Source organism: Canis lupus, chromosome 1 (assembly GCF_003254725.2).
Source record: "Canis lupus dingo isolate Sandy chromosome 1, ASM325472v2, whole genome shotgun sequence".
Lineage (NCBI taxonomy): Eukaryota > Metazoa > Chordata > Mammalia > Carnivora > Canidae > Canis > Canis lupus.
The window spans coordinates 42,524,611-42,544,981 of record NC_064243.1 but is presented as its reverse complement, the minus strand read 5'-3'; the positions used below and the strand labels follow the sequence as shown (position 1 = coordinate 42,544,981).

General features: G+C 37.6%; 1 protein-coding gene across 16 annotated transcripts in view; it reads left to right on the top strand.

The window, feature by feature from the left end:
* Positions 1 to 20,371, top strand: part of SYNE1 (spectrin repeat containing nuclear envelope protein 1) — a 449,297-nt gene that overhangs the window by 277,722 nt on the left and 151,204 nt on the right. For 13 of the 16 annotated variants that reach the window (XM_049113743.1, XM_035708408.2, XM_049113741.1 and 10 more), the window contains 8 exons: positions 2,061 to 2,246; positions 2,427 to 2,549; positions 3,087 to 3,269; positions 4,357 to 4,500; positions 8,792 to 8,986; positions 10,073 to 10,213; positions 16,883 to 17,050; positions 17,264 to 17,425. In XM_049113743.1, coding sequence (XP_048969700.1) covers positions 2,061 to 2,246; positions 2,427 to 2,549; positions 3,087 to 3,269; positions 4,357 to 4,500; positions 8,792 to 8,986; positions 10,073 to 10,213; positions 16,883 to 17,050; positions 17,264 to 17,425 — 1,302 coding nt within the window. The remainder of the gene's footprint in view (positions 1 to 2,060; positions 2,247 to 2,426; positions 2,550 to 3,086; positions 3,270 to 4,356; positions 4,501 to 8,791; positions 8,987 to 10,072; positions 10,214 to 16,882; positions 17,051 to 17,263; positions 17,426 to 20,371) is intronic. The other 3 variants (XM_049113752.1, XM_049113745.1, XM_035708411.2) reach the window with 1 other exon arrangement.

Below are 20,371 nucleotides of genomic sequence, written 5' to 3'. Positions count from 1 at the left end.
AAGAAAACTGTCAAGTCACTTTTCTGAATGACATTTTGGATATCATAAAGTACAATGTAGTCTTTAAAGTAACCATCAAAACTTTTTTTTTTCTTGAAATCAGTCCTGCACTCATTTATTTATTCAACAAATATTTATAGAATACTTTCTCTCCAAATCTAGGAATCTTGTTAGGCCTTAGAATACAAAAAAATACTGACTGTTCTTGCCCCAGGGAATTGATAAAAGGAGGCACAAGACAGACAGATCTAGACAATTACAAACAATGTGGTAAGTGTAGGAAATGATGATCAAGATGCTGAGGGAGCCCATAGGAGCATGATCCACCCACACTGCCTCATAAGGTAATGACAGGCTACCTACTTGTGTTGAAATTCCAGTAGTAAAAGTGAGGGGTGCTCCATTTGGTGCAGTGGAGGGAGCAGTACAGTAGGAGGAGGTGTGGAGGAGAGCTGGGAAAAGGCAAAGAGGTAAGAATAGAGAAAGAACAGAAGATCCAAAGGCCTGTTGAGAACTTGGGCTTTACCCTACTCTGAAGCCTCTGATAGATATTTTTCAGGCAAGCAACAAATTCAGGCTTATATTTTAAGAATGATTTAGCAGCCTGTGGAAAACAGACTGATGAAGATAAGACAGCATGGAAGGTGGTTTCAGTGTTAGGCTAGAGAGTGACAGGTCTCTCTTTGGAGGTTGAGAGAAGACAGACGCAAGGGCTACTACTGAGCTAGAATGCTGGACTCTGGAGGCTCTTGGATGTGGGTGAAAGAGAGGGAGGAGCTACGGACGGCTCCTAGGTGTTTTGACTTGGGCAGTTGGGTGGATTGATGCCTCAGGAACATGGGAGGACAGACACCACATGTCGAGGGTTCTCTCAGTTGCTCAGGAGAGAACTCATCCTGTAGATATTATTTTGGAGAGTTCTCTCATCCCTGCCTTAGGTCAGACTGCCTTAGGTGGGGCTGCCCAAGTTTAGCCAAAAACAGTATACAGAGAGAATGCATGTGTTCTAATGTCAGGTGGAAAAGAAAGAAGGAAAATTATACATATATTATGGTCTCAATTACCTAAAAATATACCCAAATATAACAACAGTTATCTCCTACTTAAAGTTATCTCTGACATATTGTGGAGTATTTTATTTTCTTCTTAATATGTTCAATACTTTTGAAGCTTTATTATATATATAGCATTCCTCATGAGGAAAAAACTGTACTTTATTCTAAAAAAATAAATATCTATTGCCTAAGAATAATGTCTCAGCTCCCATTCCTCCTCTTTACACATCACACATCCCAGTAACTTCCCATTTTGTGCTCACTCACCTCTGCATCTTTGTTTTGCTGTGCCTTCTCCCAGTCTTCCTCCAAGTAGTAGCACATCTCATTTCTGCCATCTTTAACATTTCTCCTCTTTCATTCTACCATACAATGTGTATTATTAGTCTCACTAGATGATACTATCCTGAATGACGAGGGCTGCATTTTATTCCTCATGGTATCTCAAGTAGCTTCTACCCACTTTGTCTTATTAAGCCAGTGTTCAAAAGTTTTTGTTTGTTTGTAATGTTCTTGTGTTATTTTTGTTTCTTGGATTGATAGGCATCTTAGATCTTAGACATAGGATATGGGAGCTGAAAAGCATCTCTTGAGTTTAAAATGAGAAAAAGTAGCCTTAGCAACCTGATGAAGATACCCAACATGTCAGAGCATCAACACTCCTGGGGTACTTATGTCCTGACCCTCCCCAGAGAGCAGCTTAGGGTGGTAGATAGAGAATGAGCCTTAGGGTCCAATACTTAATAACATGTAGCCTTGACAAATGGTTGGCAGTTTCTAAACCTTGATTTCTTTTTCTGTGAAATGGGGATAAGAATAGGCAGGGAGTAGGCACAGGGTGTGAGGGTTAAACACAGTAAGACACATAGAACCTACACAGTACTATGAGAACTGTGGATAACAGCTCGCTTCCTTTCAGTCTGACAGTCTTATACCACACCAGATTGATTACCTATATGTCTCTGTCTGCCTGTCAATGTCATAAATTTTGATAATTCACTTTAGACCATGCTAGAAGAATCTGAAGAAATTCACAGCAATCTGGAAGCAATGATTGTGAAATTACAGTACCTTGCTAGTGTGTACTCCACAGAAAAAATGTCTCAGCAAGTGGCAGAACTGGGACGGGAGTCTGAGGAGCTGCGACAGATGATCAAAATCCGTATGCATAATCTCCAAGATGCTGCCAAGGTAAAAAAAAAAATAGTAATTCAAATTGGAAAGTCTATCTTTTTTTTTTTTAACGGTGGTGTTATAGTAGAGAAGTAGTACTCACCTCTGATAACGCCTTCTTGACTGTGATGTTATTCTCTGATGACTTTGAACTTCAAATGCTTATATACTAACATTCATATTGCTTTTACTCTCTAGGATATGAAAAAATTTGAAACCGAGCTTAAAAACTTACAAGTTGCTTTGGAGCAAGCCCAGACAACCTTGACTTCTCCAGAAGTGGGCCGTCTTAGTCTCAAGGAGCAACTTTCTCATCGACAGGTAAGCAAAGATAATCCAGAGGAAATGAGAAAGGAGATGTATTTAAAAAAAGAAGAAGAAGAAGAAAAAGAAGAAGAAGAAGGAGAAGTAGAAGGAGAAGAAAAAGAAGAAAATAGTGAGGAAAAATGATTTTTAAACTCAGTTATAGTCTTAGTACTCTTTGCATTATTTAAAGAAAAATTCTGTGCAGCCTGGGTGGCTCAGCAGTTTAGCACTGCCTTCAGCCCAGGACTTGATCCTGGAGACCCGGGATGGAGTCCCACGTCAGGCTCCCTGCATGGAGCCTGCTTCTCTCTCTGCCTGTGTCTCTGCCTCTCTCTCTCTTTCTCTCTGTCTGCCTCTCTCTCTTTCTCTCTCTCATATGAATAAATAAATAAAATCTTAAAAAAATAAATAAAAAGAAAAATTCCTTGGAAAATATTTATGACACGTGACAGAGCTGTAATTTAGTAAATGTCTCTTGCTTAGGAAATAAGCTGTTAAAGTAGAACATTTTTAAACATTTTTACAAAACAAAATGTGAACTCGCACTTTCAGCATTTGTTATCTGAGATGGAGTCACTCAAGCCAAAGGTCCATGCTGTGCAGATTTGCCAGAGTGCACTGAGGATCCCTGAAGATGTGGTTACCAGCTTGCCACTGTGCCATGCTGCTCTGCACCTGCAGGAGGAGGCCAGCCGGTTACAGCACACAGCAATCCAGCAGTGCAACATCATGCAGGCATGTACTGCTGTGCCAGCCAGAGTCTCTTGTAGTCCCCGTGCCAGGCGAGCAACAGCAAATGAGTCATGGGCTTCTTTTCTTAGCATTGTGTGGGCTCAGCCATCAAAACACATCCAGAAAGTTAAATTTGACAGATTGTTGTGGTTATATAAAATAAGGAGATGAAATGCTCTCATTTGGATCACCCACAAAAGCCTGGGGAAAGCTCTATAAAAAATAGCCTTTGGTGAAAGCTATCTTTTAGAAATATATTTTAGTAAAGAATAACTTATAAAGGTTAATTTTATCTTCAGTCATATATTTTTATCTCTTATTATTCATCTGAGAATCCTCTAAAACCTTGTAAAATGCCTTTGTTGCTAGCATAATATTACAGAATCTTTTTTCATATTTCAGCTTATTGATACACTAAATGCATTTTTTTTGGCCTTGAAAGTGCACCCAAGTGGAACTCTTAATCTTTTTAGCTAATAAGAGAAAAACCATTTACAGGAAGAAATGACACTCTCCACTTTATATCTCCTTTCAACTAATACTTTACTTACTTTATCCAAAAATTGTATACATATCTTTTCATTAAATAGTTAATGGTCAACTTGGTCAACTATTCTTGCTCCTTGGATTATCCTGTAATTTGTTACATAGTAAATTCCTAAGGATAGAAGTCATGCTTTCTTCATTTTTTATCTTCTACCTCAGCATTTAGACAAGTGCCTTGCATATATATTTAGTATTTCTTAGATGGAAAAATGAAGCAATCGTGTTTCTCATACCGCTTCCTACCATGACATTGTTCAGACCATGACATTGCTATATTCAGGACAATATGAATAGGGAGAAGAGAGAAGATCTAGCCATTTAGGTATTTTGAGTCTGTTAATAATCTTAGTAAACTATTTTAGAGAGAAGCTTTTGAAATATCTGCATAAATTTGAGGACTTGAGTCACCCAGGGATTTTACCCATCATTTGTTATTCCCAGACACACAGGTGAATACCAGTTAACACTGTAGACGGCAGCACAGAATGATTCCATGTAGTTATTGATATAGAAAGATAATCATGTGTTGTTTTCTCTTTCAAAGGAGGCTGTGGTGCAATATGAACAGTATGAGCAAGAAATGCAGCACCTCCGGGAGCTTATAGAAGGAGCGCACAGAGAAATCGAGGATACACCTGTGGCCACCAGTAACATCCAGGAGCTGCAAGCCCAGATTTCTCGGCATGAGGTGAGACAGGCACACAGGCAAGGTGCTTGCTTGGTTAGACTATGTCATTGGTTTCTAGTGAATCTAAGAGAAAAGTTTTCCCTATTGTGCACATAGTGTGCTCAGTTCTTGGGCATCCTCTCTGACTGATTTTACCTGTTCTTGCTGGTGTTTTCCAAGACCCAGGAGCCTGAGTCTTCCCCTTGAGGCCAAAACCTCTTTACATATTGGGATGATATATCTTAGCTGGGATCCATCAACTGTCTCCTGCACCCCAAATTCTCACAGTTATTTATACCAACACATGGTCTGCTCTGTATTCAAAGACTGCTAGAAACAGCAGTGCTCACAGCCTTGTTGCTTTGATTGACCTCTTCACAAAAAAGAGATATTTCATATTAAAAACAAAATCATTTGCTCTTTGAAATAGAGGTTACTTCAGTCCCTTCCACTGCAATCAGTATGGCCCATGTTGTTTTGCTGATTTTCAGGTCAAGTTTTTGGCGTCTTCTCCATTTTCAAATATGTCTTCTTTCTTATATTTATAACTTCCTTATAAACTTAGGATTTGAACACCCCTTGCATAGACTTGGTCTCAGAGATCATAGATTTTCAGTGTTTCGGCCCACTGATATCTAGCAGTGAATTTCTTCTGACCTGTCAATTCCTATTTGGGTCACATTTACTCTTTCCCTTAGGAACTGGCTCATAGCATCATGAATCAGGGAAGCAGCAGGACAGAGGAGAGTGTCTAATTTCTCAGGGCTAAAGGTGGATATTTAGTTTATTCTTCATCTGCTCCATTTTAACTTTGTTGTCATAAGAGCAACTATTTTTTCAAACCAAATATCATAGTGAGTTTCTCGGAAGATTCAGTTGTTGCCTTTGAAGGATAAAATGTCTCACTACCTGCGCTCCAAATGCAATTAATTTCTTGAAATATCCAACATATCAGTAACTTACATTTATATATTATTTATAAAATTACATAAATAAACTTCCCACCTACATTTACTTCTACACCATAGCTATTATCTATGTTAACCATTGATTTCTCTTATGCCATTGGTCAAATGAAAATATGTTAAGCAAATATTTGAAACCACTGTTTGTATAATTCATACATTAGACTATGTATTAGACTATAATTAAAAATTAATTTTGAAACTATTTTTAACCTCAGAAGATCCAGAATTTTGTTGTAACAACATTCTATCAGAGTACAGAAAGTACATATTTTAAAAACCTTGTCTGAAATAGCAATAATTATCGTTACTACAGTTTGGGTTTTTAAAAAAAAAACAGTTTATAAAGTTGTTACATTATCTTTTATATCAATGCTGTGAGGCAAGGATTTTTTTTTAATCATCACCATTATACTGATAAGAAAACAGAAACTGATTTTTTTAAAAGTGACTTCCCAAGCTCCCAAGTCTAGTAACTGATAGAAACCAGATTCTAAGCCAGTATCTGTTGCTTCAAATTCCATGATTTTTTCCCCCTGCAGTAGCAACTGTTTGGGCTACCTTATTTCACAGAAGAAAAGAATGATGGCCCAGAAAATAAATGACTTATCCAAGGTCACAGAGCTGGCTCTGAGCACAATCAGCTGTAGACTATCCTCCAGGCTCCTGTTCTGTGATCCATTCATTTTGTCACATTTTCTCTTTCCAGTTCTAAACAGGAGTGTAGACTTTTGTAAGTTCTGTCAGGTGATTTAGGATACATTTTCATAATAATAATGGCATAGTCCTGTGTGAGATTCATTGTATATATAAAACAAACACAGGAAGGAATGTGCTGAGTGGAGATAGCCTGATTTACGATAACATAAAAATGTGGAAGACTGCTTTTTCCTGTATTTTCAGTCTGCTTTCAATAGAATTTCAACTGTGTGGTGAATCTAGCATCTAGGATAACTTTAACTGATAAAAATAATTGATTATAATAATGACATAAATTGATAATTTATCAAAAATTGATAAATTATTTACAATATATGTATGTGTCTAAGGAATTAACTTTTTTCTGTAATTTTTTAAATGCTGCATTTAACCTGAAAAAATTATCTTGCTGCTTTTAAATCATAAGAATAGTCAGGCCTCCCTGCTTTTTACCTTACGTACAAGGCCTTCTCTTGAGTGCAGGAGACTGCCCACAGAGGGCAGCTTTCCTTAGAACAGCCACTGAATCTGAAATTCCCACCATCATTTTCAGAAATATCCAGTAAAAATTAAAAATATATGTGCTTTCTGAAAATGGAGAACACATTAAGCCAGTGGGGTTCCATTTTAATTTAGCAGATTTAATAACGAACCCACAGTTATTCTGATACAGACAGGTTTTATTGTTGCAGAAGGAAGTTCTAAGGAGCTGTTTCTCCAAGGGGATAAGTATAAAATGCCTTGTAAATCACAATCTTTTGTAGAGAACAGAACTGCATTGTTAACAAACAACTCAAATGAGTTTTATACACAATAAAGTGTAGAATTCCAATTTAGGAGATGGATGTTTACTGTCAGCATGGGCACACCTTTGCAGGGTGTAGCAGTTGGGGACACAGCCATGCATGTAACCAGAAAAGGGGAAGGACTAAAATTAATGCTACTTCACAAAGATTCTTCAAATCTACCCAGTGTGGCAAGCCATTGTAAGAAGGCTTAGTGATTTGTCCTATGAAAATACAGTATTCAAGGAGTCCACTGATTGGTAGATGTCTTCTATATGTGCATGCCAACTAATTATAATAGAGTAACCATGTATTAGGCACTAGGCCAACTGTTTAATCAATATTAAAAATAGAAACCCATATTAGGTTTAATTAAGTACCCACAGCTCTAAAAGGTAAAGAAGTGATGATTTCTACATTTTAAATTCTTGCTTTAAAAATTCTTGTGCTATAGAAGAAATCAAGAAGACAGGCTACTGGCTGAGTTTTGCAAGGTTTTTCCTTCCATTAGTCAGTTTTGCCTGGGAGGGGAGAAACTAAATTATATATGTGTGTGTCTGTGTGCATACACATATACATATACACACATAAATATACATTGTACATACACATACATCATATATACCAGTTTGTTGTTATTTTGCTTCTGAACTTCAAGTTCAAAGCTCTAGTTTGAATGTCAATGTGTTTAAAATGATAGTATTTGTATCATATATACATATAGGTGAAGTATGTATAGGTGCCCAGTGTGTATATATGGGCATATATGTATATAAACACTATCGTTTTTAAAGACATTGACATTCAATGTTTTTGTTGCGAAATATGTTTCGTACAAACACGAAATGACAGTTTTTCAGGAAAAGGAGCCAAATAAAAGGAACAGAAAAAAATTAATGGTTTGATACTTTTAGGATTAATGTTTTGAAATATACATCTTTTTTGTTAAGCATGTATATATCTTTTAGTATAAACTTAATGTTTTAGAATTACCATTTTAGATTATTTATTTAATATTTTAGATTTTTGGGAGCTGCCAGCTGTCCAGAATATATTTTCAATAAGCTCTTGGTAAAAGTTTTAAAACCTCTGTCTCTTAAAACAAGTTTTTCAACAACAGATGAGTTTAAAAGACATTAAATTTGAACTGAACTTCAAGTTCAAAGCTCTAGTTTGAAACATGAGAAACATGTGAGGCATGATGGAGTACATGAGGGAAAATTTGATGAATGTACAAAACGTTATTGTGGGAGTAATCAAGATAAAAAAATTAGGGTTTCCTATGTAATATTTAGCTTATCTACAAAACAAAACAAAACAAAAAAAACCTCTATGGCTCACAGGAATTGAGGTGCAGGTTACTTTTGAGACGCTGCCCCTTAACAGATGACTGCTCTATCTGATATGTTCAGTATGGTAAGAGCTGAGCATTGCATTTTTTGCAGTTTTAGTCATCACATGACCTCATTTCCATGGCATGAACCATCTGGCGGGTTCGGATTCTTTAGACATTTTAAAGAAAGTTGCCAGTGCCTAATGTTCCATAAGTTCCCGATTGCACGGCGAGCGTCTCCCGGGATTAGAATCCCCCGGCCCAGGGCCCTGGTCTCCCGCGCTGCAGCGGCTCTTGCGGGCCCGGCTGCGCGGTGCTCGGGCTGCGGTGCAGGCGCGCGGCGGACAGGCTCCTGCGCTCGCACGTCCACATCCTGCCTCGGCCGCGGCTGCTGCTGCCGCCTGGCGCAGCTCTGCGATCTCATTGGCCAGCGCTGGAGGAAGATGAACGCTACGAGTTGTGTTTCCTTTTGATGCTGCTCTGACACACAGTTGGGGGGCGGGGGGGCGGTGGTGGAAATGTTTCCCCAGGAGCTGGCTCAGAAAATCAAGGGCTACCAGGAGCAGATCGCCTCTTTGAACTCCAAGTGCAAGATGCTGACGATGAAAGCCAAGCATGCCACCATGCTGCTGACGGTCACGGAGGTGGAGGGGCTGGCGGAGGGGACGGAGGACCTGGACAGGGAGCTCCTCCCCGCGACCTCGGCCCACCCCTCTGTGGTCATGGTAAGTGAGGGTGAAGGCCGGGTCCGCTGGGAGCCAGCGCGCTCCCTTCTGCCCGCAGCCTGGCCAGTGGTTCCAGGTTCCCTCTTCGTGACTTTTAGGGATCAGTGTTAGCTCTTGAAGATTCGAACTGAGAGAACAGTTTCCTTAACTCTGACTACCTTTGGGCCAAGGCCAGTTTTTCATACTGTAAACAGGGATAGCTAAAATGAAGCTATTTGCTTGAGGGGGCTGAATTATTTAATATGCCAGAGGTTGGCCTTGCATTTGTTTATAATTAAACAATAATATTGAAAGCCTCTGAGCTTAAAAAAAATTTCCTTTGCACAGTTTTCTAGTTTTTCTGGGGGATAGGAGAATCATCCTGTATATATATATTTTTGTGTGTTTTTCAAGCTAAAACACTGGCCGACTAGACATGTTTGTGTATTCTGTTGTACAGATATTCAATAAAATATGGAAGAAAAGGTATTGTTAGGAAAATAAGAAAACTGAGAACCCAAAGTTTAGCTTTGGATTAGAATAAATAGGTTCCATTAATTTCTGTTCTGCAATATCACTTGCTTATCACTTTGTATCTATAATGCATGACTTATTTTAGTAACTAAAATGTTTTCCAGTGCTGTATGTTTTCCATACATGTGTGCTGTGCCTCAGGTAGCATATAATCATACCTGGACTCTTCTGGCAAAATATTACTTTGGGTGTATTTATCTCCCTAGAATATTTAGAATTTGAGATGTCCACAAAAGACCCAAGTTTTATTTTGTAGACCCTTCCCTTGCTTTTATAATTCGTGATTTTTCTACTTGTTTATAAAGATACACACCTCAAGGAAAGGAAAATAAATAATCAAGAACAAAAGTCTTTATTGTGATATACACCCTCTCTCCCATATGATCCCTAGAGTCATAGTCACTTGAGGACAAAACTTTTAAATACTAACACAGAATTTGTATGTAGGTATGGGTCTCTGTATCCCTAACCTTTGTTATATTATGACTTTCATTTTGACCTGTGCCTGACTAGGTCTTCTGTTAACATAGCTAACTGACGTTTGTGTCCTTTGGGCTACATTTTATGTGATAGATGACTGCAGGTCGTTGTCACACTTTGCTGTCACCTGTGACGGAGGAGTCTGGGGAGGAGGGAACCAACAGTGAAATTTCCTCTCCACCTGCCTGTCGCTCCCCTTCACCTGTGGCTAATGCAGATGCCTCTGTTAACCAGGTACCACCCATTTGGAATTCCTCTAGTTACAATCTCTGGATGGTTGCAGAACTCCATTCTCTGTTCTTAATAGACTGTGGGTGTGCATCTTAGACTTTGAGGGACTTACCATTAGGTGTGAAATTGCACAAACTGTGATTGTCATAGGACACTACTCCTGGCTCAGCACATCAGCTCCACTTCTGGGCTGCTGGCAATGAGATGAGCAAAATTTAGGTCACAGAAATTATAGATGGAGAAAGCCCTGTTTTAAGGCATGATGGCTTTAGTTTCTGATAGCTGTCTGCGATGGAGTACTGCAGCCTAACAGAAAATGAAATATTTGTGTCACTATTGCAAAATAACATATCTATTTGTATTTTAACATTCATTAAACATGGTTTTACCATTTACCAGCTCAGATTTTGAAGATGAAAAGCTTCTGCTCACGATTTATACTTTTTCTTTACTTACTGTCAACCATTTTAAGGGGTGTCTGCCAGTGTACCTATTGGAATGTCTCAGTAGACTCGTGTTCTTTACTTACTAATCTTAATAATCAGTAATCTTAAATTCTGTTTCCTATACAGTGGAGGTAATAATACCTTGCTATGTGGTGCCTTTTAACATGTATTCTGTTAAATTTAGATTGTACTAAATTAAATAGGTCACAGGATTTTCATGAAAAATACTGGATAGAAATAAAAATATGCTTTTACAATAGCTAAAAATTTTTAATGCACATTAAGTAATACTTTCCTTTTTTCTTTAGCCAAATAACTTTATAAAAGTTTAATTACATTACTATGAAATTATGTAAGTGTTCAAAGGAATAGAGATTTATTATTAAGAAAGAATTATTAAACAGAGTACATGTTCTATAGGCTGTCTTACAAATCAATCACAATTATTTTTATTATTTTTTTAAGATTTTATTTATTTATTCATGAGAGACACACAGAAAGAGAGGCAGAGACCTAGGCACAAGGAGAAGCAGATTCCCTGCAGGTAGTCTGATGTGGGACTCGATCCTAGGACCCCAGGATCACGACCTGAGCAGAAGGCAGATGCTCAACCGCTGAGCCATCCAGGCCTCCCTTATTTTTATTTTAAAGAAGAAGCATTTGAAACGGTATTTCTGTGATTAAAAAAAAGCCCTTTTCCCCCAAAGGAGGAAAATAAAATTGATGAAAATTTTAGATAAAACAATTATCTTGGTAAAAATGTATATAGCTCTAGGAAATTATCAATTTATTCATTCATCAGACACATTCTGAGCACCTGCTTGGCATGAAATCTTGTGTGGGGTCCCAGATAGGTAATATAAAAGACAACAGTGCCCCTACCCTCAAAGACCTTGTAATCTAAAAAGAAAGGTGGATGTGGGATGAATAATAACAGAAGTGTTGAGAGGAAACTAAAAACAAAAAGGGAGAAGTTCAGCGCACTCTGGAGGGAACTGTTCTTCAAATTCTCTTTTTAAAATACATATTACTCATTATTTGACGTTGTGTTCTTCTGTGTGGTCACAGATGTTATTAGAATCAGAGAAATTTGGCTATGGTCAGCTATTTATTGTATAGGAAAAACATTACCCCTATAATATACAATGTTCTTAAAATTTTCAAATTGAACAGTAAACATTGGCCTTGAGATTAACTCTGTGGGAAGAATATGCCTTTTCTAAGGTAGTTTCAGTGATAGTTCTTATAAAGTTCTTTCAACGTACATGTGAAAAAGTCTTGTGAATGATAAAATATGTGAATGTTTTATTATGGTTACCTTAACTGTCAAACTCAATCACATCCTAAAAGCATGAGTGAGATTTTTGTTTTAAGTCTATTTTGACACCCCCTCCCCATCAAAGGAAAGCATCTATTAAATCACATTGTTAATGTTCTTTTATATGATATTGCAGATTGGCAAAAAATGTCTTTGTCAGATGGCTTTCCTCAGAGGAGGCTTTTAAGAAGCAAATGTGTTATGCTTGGTGTTGTTCAAACAAATCAACTCTATCATTAAGGCCACATGTTATTCTTGTACAGTAATATAAGTCAGAGGAAAATGAATAAATAGTACAACATGGCCAAAGGCTTTCTTCTGAAGCTGAGGAGGACATTTCGAATCCCCATAAGTTCCACTTTTCAGACTCAAAATACTGTACAGAATGTGCACAACTGTTTCAAGGGGCAGCCAAATAAAGCAACCGCTTTATAAAATTGCAGCTGTTAAAAAAAGGTTTTGTGCTTGCTGCTTCTGTAAGTAGATCTTCATTACATAACTAACTGATTCCCCCCACGCCCCTACCCCACAGTCAGTGTGTTCTGCCTCTGACAGTAGCTATTAGCTGAAATGTGGTAATGGTTTAGCTTCCTGGAGACTAGAAATAACCAGGCAATTCCCAAATTTGCTGCAGAAGCAAAGCAAAGTTGTGTTCCTCGGTAGAGTCAACAGAAGTCAAAGTTTGAAAAGCACAATCTTGTACCAGGAAGAGTGGCAAGCCCCAGGTTAAAAGCTCAGAATGGGTGCCAGCTCTTTTCCCTTTAAGCTGAAAGGTCCCGCAAAGTCCCTAAGCAGCTTCATTTGTAATAGGAAACAATGTTCCTCATTTCACAAAATTTTGAAAATTAAATGTGATGTGTAGCATGAAGTACTTTTTAACCTGGACAATGTTAATAAAATAGTAGCTATAGCTTTCCAAATTTATTCCCTTAGGAATCTACTGGATAGATAATAACTCTCATAACTTAGGCACAAAGCAACAAGAGACATGTTTCTAAGGATGATTCCTCACTAGGCCAGTTAGTGCCTCTGTTTAGTAGTTATGAGACTGATTGTTTTATTTTGTTGAATCTATATAGTCCTCAAATAGATACAAATTCTTCATCTACAGAAGGTGACATATTTTCAAATGCTTTTAAGAAACCAGGAATTGTCATTCCTGTTTAATTGGCCTGACCAATAAACAAACACATCCACAATCACAGACACACACACATGCACATATTCGTGTACAAAAGAACCAGAAAGAAAATTTTTTTTAACAACCCATTTGTTTTATTCTGGCTTTTTTTTCGGGGAGGGGGGCTGCTTCTTTATTTATAAAAGAGTATTTAATTTAAAATTTTTACGTTTAAAGCAACATTTTGCTTTTCCTTGTGGACAGTAATAGTACGACCTTCCACGTATATAAAATAATAAAGTTTATAAAAGGGTTTTACACATACGATTCATTATGGACACATATGCCTGACTGTTATTTGGCAAACACCCTAAGACATGCTCAGAGTCAAAGATAAAAAGCTCACTCTGGTCTTAAGAGAGCTAGTTCACAGTCTGTGTGAAAGCAGGCGAGTAATCACAACAAAATGGAACAAGTGCCATGACAATGGGAAAACTGCGTGGTGAGTGTGGTCTTGGAATAAGCACCTGACCCTGGAGTTCGGGGAGTGGGGCTGTCAAAGATGGCACCCAAAGCTTTAGGGAGGGAATACAAGTTAGGCAGCTGGTGTGATCTAGTGAAGTGAAATTTTTCAGACAGGAGGAAGGACATATAGAAGGTATGCTGGCTGGAATGAGGATGACCCATCAGACAACTGCAAATAATTATCAGTATAATGAGAGAACCAGATTTGGAGGAGGGAGTGGGGGAGAAAAGAAACTGAGAGGGGTGAAGGAAACACATCATGAAGGACCTTGAATGACACACACACAAAAAAATCTGATGTTCATCCAGAAGCTAATAGGTAACCACAGAGAGAAGCTATGTACAGAAGGAAGTTTTAGAACAGGTCATTCTGGATCAATGTAAGTAGTAGAAGAGAAATAGACAAATTCGGAGCCAGAGAAGCTAGTGAGAGACAGAAATTGCATACTCTGATGCCTGGCTAGGACTGGTGATGTCAATGAGAGAAACAGGCTAAGGAATGAAGAGGATCCCTCAGCAAGTCTATAGTTAGAATTACTGTAGCCACGTGGACACAGAATCCAGTCTTATGTACCTCCTGGTTTGCAAAAGGAGCTATGAATCTGGATTCTTATAAGAGTCTCTCTACTTCGATGAAATTTTCAACAATTTCATACACTGCATAAGCCAAGCTAAATGTATGCAAGCCAGAGGCAGCCTAGAGGCTGCCAGTTTACAGCCTGGGAATTAGGAAGTTGTTGCTCTAAGGAGAACTTGAACCAGTGCTGTGGCAAGGATAAGTGTCAATAGAATTCATCCTAAATAAGCAAGGGATGTGAAAAGAGAGAAGAAATAGAGAATAAATATCAGGTCCAGTGCTTTGATGAGTAGAAGTTCCATTTATTGCAGGGTGGATAGAATGTTATTTTTTTTTCCTAAATTCAGTTCTCATCCTGGATCTTTTTTTGAAAATGTTGAGTTTGAAGAGCCTAAAAGCTATAAATGTACAAACTGAATATGTGAGTGTGGAGCTTATAAATAACCAATATTTAAGAGTGAATGGAAGAAACAAACTACACAAGAGAAAGCTTGAATGACTGGAGCTAGAAGGAAAACAGATTCAAAGGAAAGTGTTTCCAAAAGGGGACAGTCAGAGTTGTTGAATACTTCTGAAAGATCAGGCAGAAAAATAGCTGAAAATAATTATTTTGTTTCATAGAAAAGAGTCACAAAAGTCAAAGTTCAACTGAGTATTTAGAAGTAGATCAAAAGTGAACATTGTCAAATATAAATGGCCATTTGCAGAAACTGGATTATCAAGTGAAAGGGAGAAAAGGAAGATATGATCATCACAACGGTGTGTTCATGTGTGATGACTCATCATGTTGTGATTTGTGGACTTTTCCATTATGTGATATCCTGTAAGAAAAATACAAAAATAAGATGTTTTTAGATTGAAAATATTTGACTATATGCTGGAGAAAAGGTTAATAGAGAGGGAGAGGAGGAAGGTATTAATAACCAAGGTCCTTGAAAAAGTGAAGGTGGATGGGATTCTGAGAGACGTTGGGAGGGTTATCTTTAAGCAAGGAAACTGACAGTGTTAAGATAAAGGTGAGTCTGAGAATAGACAGATTTTTGGAAACTTGAGAAGTTTCAGGAGTATCTCCTCAGTGGCTTCAGCTGCGTGTCTGTGCGTGTGTGTGGAGTGTATGTGTATGTGCCTGAACATGCACACGCATGCACTCTGGAAAGTAAAATTGGATTGAGTACTGCTTGGGATTTTCCAGATGGGTAAAGCAGAGTTTAAGGGGAGAAGGAAGCAAAGGTGTTGGCAAGAGAAGGGTTTGAGTAACTTTAGACATAGCTAGAAGTGCACATGGGGTGAACCAATTCAGTGATGACAGGCTATCATGTTCAAGGGGTGGAGGATGGAAGTGGGGTAAAAGTAGGGCAGGATGAATGGGGTGAACTAGTGGGGCAAAGACTTGAGAATAGCAAGGAAATCTACTCAAGATGGTGACAGGATGACAAATGAAGAGGAGCCAGTGTCATAAGTTAAGGCTGAGGACTTATCCAGAAGTTTCAACAACAAAACAGGTAGAAGGCCTCATGGCCACTCAAATACGACTTTATTTAATCCTCAGAACTCTCCAGTTTTGTACAGATGAGAGAGCTGATACGTGAGATGTGAGTATAGCTACTTAGGAGGAGAATTTCCCCTGGAATCTCATTTGTCCTGACTCCTCAGGTGTCAGACTCCTGAGTGAACTCCTCCTAGTACACAATCCTGCATCTGTTCTTGTACAGACTGCCAAACACCAGCCCCTTCTTGTTATTACTTTGATTTCCCCAGTGGCTGGTACCTTCTTCAAGACTTTTTATCAATATATTATTATCAATAAGGTGTTTTATATTCATATACATAATAGTCTTCAACAGTATAATTGCAAAAGCAATGAACTTGATAATAGAAATTCCTAGAATATAAACATTACTCACCAGTTCAATTTCTATTTATATGTATAAATAAGTATAGAAACAATTGAAAACACATGAATTATGTCTTGATATAGTAGATTCTATTATGAATACTAAAAGATATGTAATGTTACTTATAACCCAACAAACTAATAAAAAATTCAAAAGTTTTGTTTTTCATCATTCACTTTGATTATTTCTAGTGTACTTCCAGGAACTGATTGGAAGGAATCCCTTTTATTGTTTCTTAGAGTAGTTTTAATTTTCAAGGTATTACATTTTATTTCATTTAATATTAAAATATTTTAATTAATTTCTGTGAATAATGAACTCACAAATACTGAAAATCTGGCTATATCTTAAAAATGACATAGATTTAATTTTATTTAAATAAAGTACATTTTAAAATTATGCAGAACTATAATCAATTCATTAAAAAACATTTTAGGAAATTAAGTAGATTCTCTCTTTTTTTTTTTTGCCCTGCTGGTTAATCAAGCTTTTTTTTTTTTTTTTTTTTTTTTTTTTTAATCAAGCTTTAAACATGTGTACCACTCAAATCCTTTGTATATTTTACCAAATACAAACTAAGAATGACTTTTGACAACTTGAAATGTTGGTAAATCTGTTCATTTTTTAATAGAAGCCAAAATTCAAAGAATTATACTAACTTCTATAGTTTATAGCCCCCTGGGACAGAGGTGAGTCCTAAACCTTTACTCCACATGACAGATAGTACCCAGAGCATGTTCACTTAGACTCTGTTTTCCTCCTGAGTCCAACACTGGGCTTTGTACCCACAGGACATTGCTTATTACCAAGCACTATCTGCTGAGAGGTTACAGACTGATGCCGCAAGGATCCACCCCAGCACGTTGCCATCTCAGGAGTTCTACGAACCAGGACTGGAGCCATCTGCTACTGCTAAACTGGACGATTTGCAGCGTTCTTGGGAAACCTTAAAGAATGTGGTAAGTCTCTGAAACATGGAATTGTTTAGTGGACCAGCCACAGATTACCTTAGCAATTGTCTTATGAAACACATGCAGAGAGTTTACACACTGTCCACAGTTGAATACCCTCTGTTGGGCCACAGAGGTAAGAATGTCACATGAGGAAAGAAATGTCATAATCTACAAGATAAGGGACTAGGAAACATTTGGTAATATCCTTTTCTTCTCTAGATAAGTGAAAAGCAGCGCACTCTCTATGAAGCTTTGGAACGCCAGCAGAAGTACCAGGACTCCCTACAGTCCATCTCCACAAAGATGGAGGCCATTGAGATGAAACTCAGTGAGAGTCTGGAGCACGGCAGGAGTCCAGAAAGCCAGATGGCTGAACATCAGGTAAAAATAGCTATGACTTCAGTTTCCTGCATGATTAAGTAGGTGCACACTCTTGTGACTAATCAGCCAGCCAAGTGGCCAAGCATGTTTTTGGGAGAGCAGACTGACCTTTTTTTTTTAAATTATTATTATATCATTTCTTACAGAGTAAACAATATTCCAAATGGTGGTTGTTCCCACCACTGCTTCAGGGAGGGATCTAAGAGGGGAGAGATAGAAATTCAGACCTTGAACTTAATTAAAGAAAGCTGCATACCTTGGCTTTGCTTCTTTATGTTTATCACATAAAGTACATTTCCTAATAGTTGCCACATCATTCTATTGTTGTTGTGAACTGTTGTAGGAATAAAATGTACCCCACATCCTCCTTCTGTGGTGACTGTTGTTTTAAGAAATTTAGCCAGCATGTGTTTAGCAGCTTCCCATTATCATTAGAGAATAATTCTCAGACTTAAGTGGACACAAAGGCAGTTGAAGAGTAAGGATTCAAAGTTATAATCTTACAGTTGTCCCTGACTTGAATCTATTTTTAAAAAGTTATATAAACGAGGGAAAGCTTAACTTTACACGAGAAATAGGGATGATTACATTAACCTAACTTGGAAAGGTGTTAAGAATGCATCAATTTAAGATGCATGCTGAGAAAGTGCATATATTAAGATCTAGTCAATGCTTTAGCAGTATGATCAAGTGTACTATTAATATACAATCAGGTATAATTAGGAGCTAGAGGTATTGAGGTATTCACCTAAATATGCAGTGAGACTCATATTTCACTGACACTGAAATACTACTTGATCCTGAGCAGAATGAAGGAGCATGGGATAACCCTATAAAAGGCAGAGGAAAAGAAAGTATTTTTAGATGCAAATTAAGTGCTATAAAAGCAGGATATGAGATGTTTGTCTGTCAAATACTGAGTAATTTATTAGCTTTAAGAGTGAAACTCTGTACTTTGTTTTTTTTTTTTTGGAACCCAGGATAACCTTGGAATACATTGGTTGTCCATTTGTATGGTCTATTGATAATTCCATTCTTTTACAATATAGGACTTTACAGTATAACCCCAAAACAAGAACATTTCATCTAGAGACAACATATTGAGAATTAGGGGTTTCAGGTTTTTGACGCTCTTGTAACTTCTTAAGTTACAAGGGACCAATGTGTATAGCACCCATTTTTAGGCCTTATTTTGGTAACACTGCCTTCTATGGGGCTTTCTGCTATCCCAAAGTCATTCATAGTCTGGCTGGGAAGGGTGCTGTAAAAATATAAAATGAAAGTCAGTCTTTGTTTACCTGGACCAAACCAAACATGAGGACAGTCAGGGACCTTGGTGACTACTACAGTGCAGTTTCCTTCCAAGTGCCACAGTCCTCTTTATGTGCTACTCCAGTTTTCAGATGGTCAACTGCCATCACCTCTTTGTCATCTGAAGTGTTGTCTGTGGAGTGCCAGTGTGCTTCCTGGAATTCTGTTTGCCCCTCTGCCCTCCAGCCCCTTGCTTCAGTGTGCCTAAAGGGGGAGGACAACTTACCTCCATTTGATTACAGCTTTCCTTTAAACATTCAAAAGGAATTTGGCATAAGTTGTCCAAAGGCTGCATTAGAATGAATTTGAGTGTCACACACTCATATTATCAGGAGCACATGCTCCAGAGGAAGGGTTTAAATACTTAGACACTTTCTACTTTTGAGTCATCTCTGCCTTTGTTCAAAGCTCATCATTCTAGTGTCCCAGGTGTGTGACAACAGCTTGCAAAGACCCTTCACTAGATCCCCCAGGATTTAGAAACTGCATAAAAGAGGATCCTGGTAGTCTGTCCAGACACTCCAGAGTTCCTAACTGAAAATGCAAATTAGCTGCCAATCACTGCTACCACCCCCTGCCTCTCTGGCATTGGTGTGAAAACATGCATAAGCAATGCAGAGCAAAATTATTATTTTGTTCAAGGGTTTTAATGGAGAAAACTCAAAATTGTATATTGATGCTAAGTATTAAGTGCTAGAAATGAATCTGTGACTTTTTTAATACTTAAGGCCAACCCCTTGACTTTCTGTGTATTTCTAAATTGAGAATGGTAATGCAAACAATTCTAGCAGTGAGATGTAGCTAATTCCATGATGATTACCCATCATTTGAATTTAACAATTATATTAATGTTATGATGAGAGGCAAAAAATATATAATGTATTATTTTTCATATAATTGCAAATCTAAAATTTTCCATCTGACCTACTTTTGCCATCTGTACCTATGTTCTACAAATTCTGGGACAGAGCTGCCCACGTGAAAAGCTAATGGTATCACAAAGTCTAAATTGGTTCTTAGCTTTTGGAATGGTATTTTAAAACTTCCAAGAAGTGTTGTAGAATTACTATTTCTAAGTTCCAGCTAAATGTGGATGAGGAAGCCCAGTATACTTTTTTATATTTTCTAAAAATTAGTAGAAACACTTAAATTGTATTTCTTGGAAGTACTAATGTTTCTTTAAAAAGCTAACCTAATTCCTATATTTATCCTCTAAACGTTTGTCTAAATCTACTGAATTTGGGTGGAGTGCTGGGTCTTTCCTGTTATCTTCTCTAAATTGTATGGTAGATCTAATTTTAAGACATTAATACAGTTCATAAGCTCACTTGTGGCTGTTCTAAGTGATAAGCCCTCTGTCATAGAGACCTTCATAGTCATAGGCAGTTAATGCTTTATGGGTATGTGTTGTCTTTGGCACATTAAGCTCAGTGATGGATAGATAGTAAGCAGAGCACTGAGGTAATTTTGTTATTGTTTCTTCTTCAATATATATGACAACTCAAAAGTTTGAAACGAGCTATGTGGATGTTGATAATTCTGAAAATCACAATGAAATTCATGTTTACCTTTGGTGTTGAATCAGACGTTAACTTTATGTTCTCCCTAGAGTGAGTCATTTTAGAGAAGCCCAAG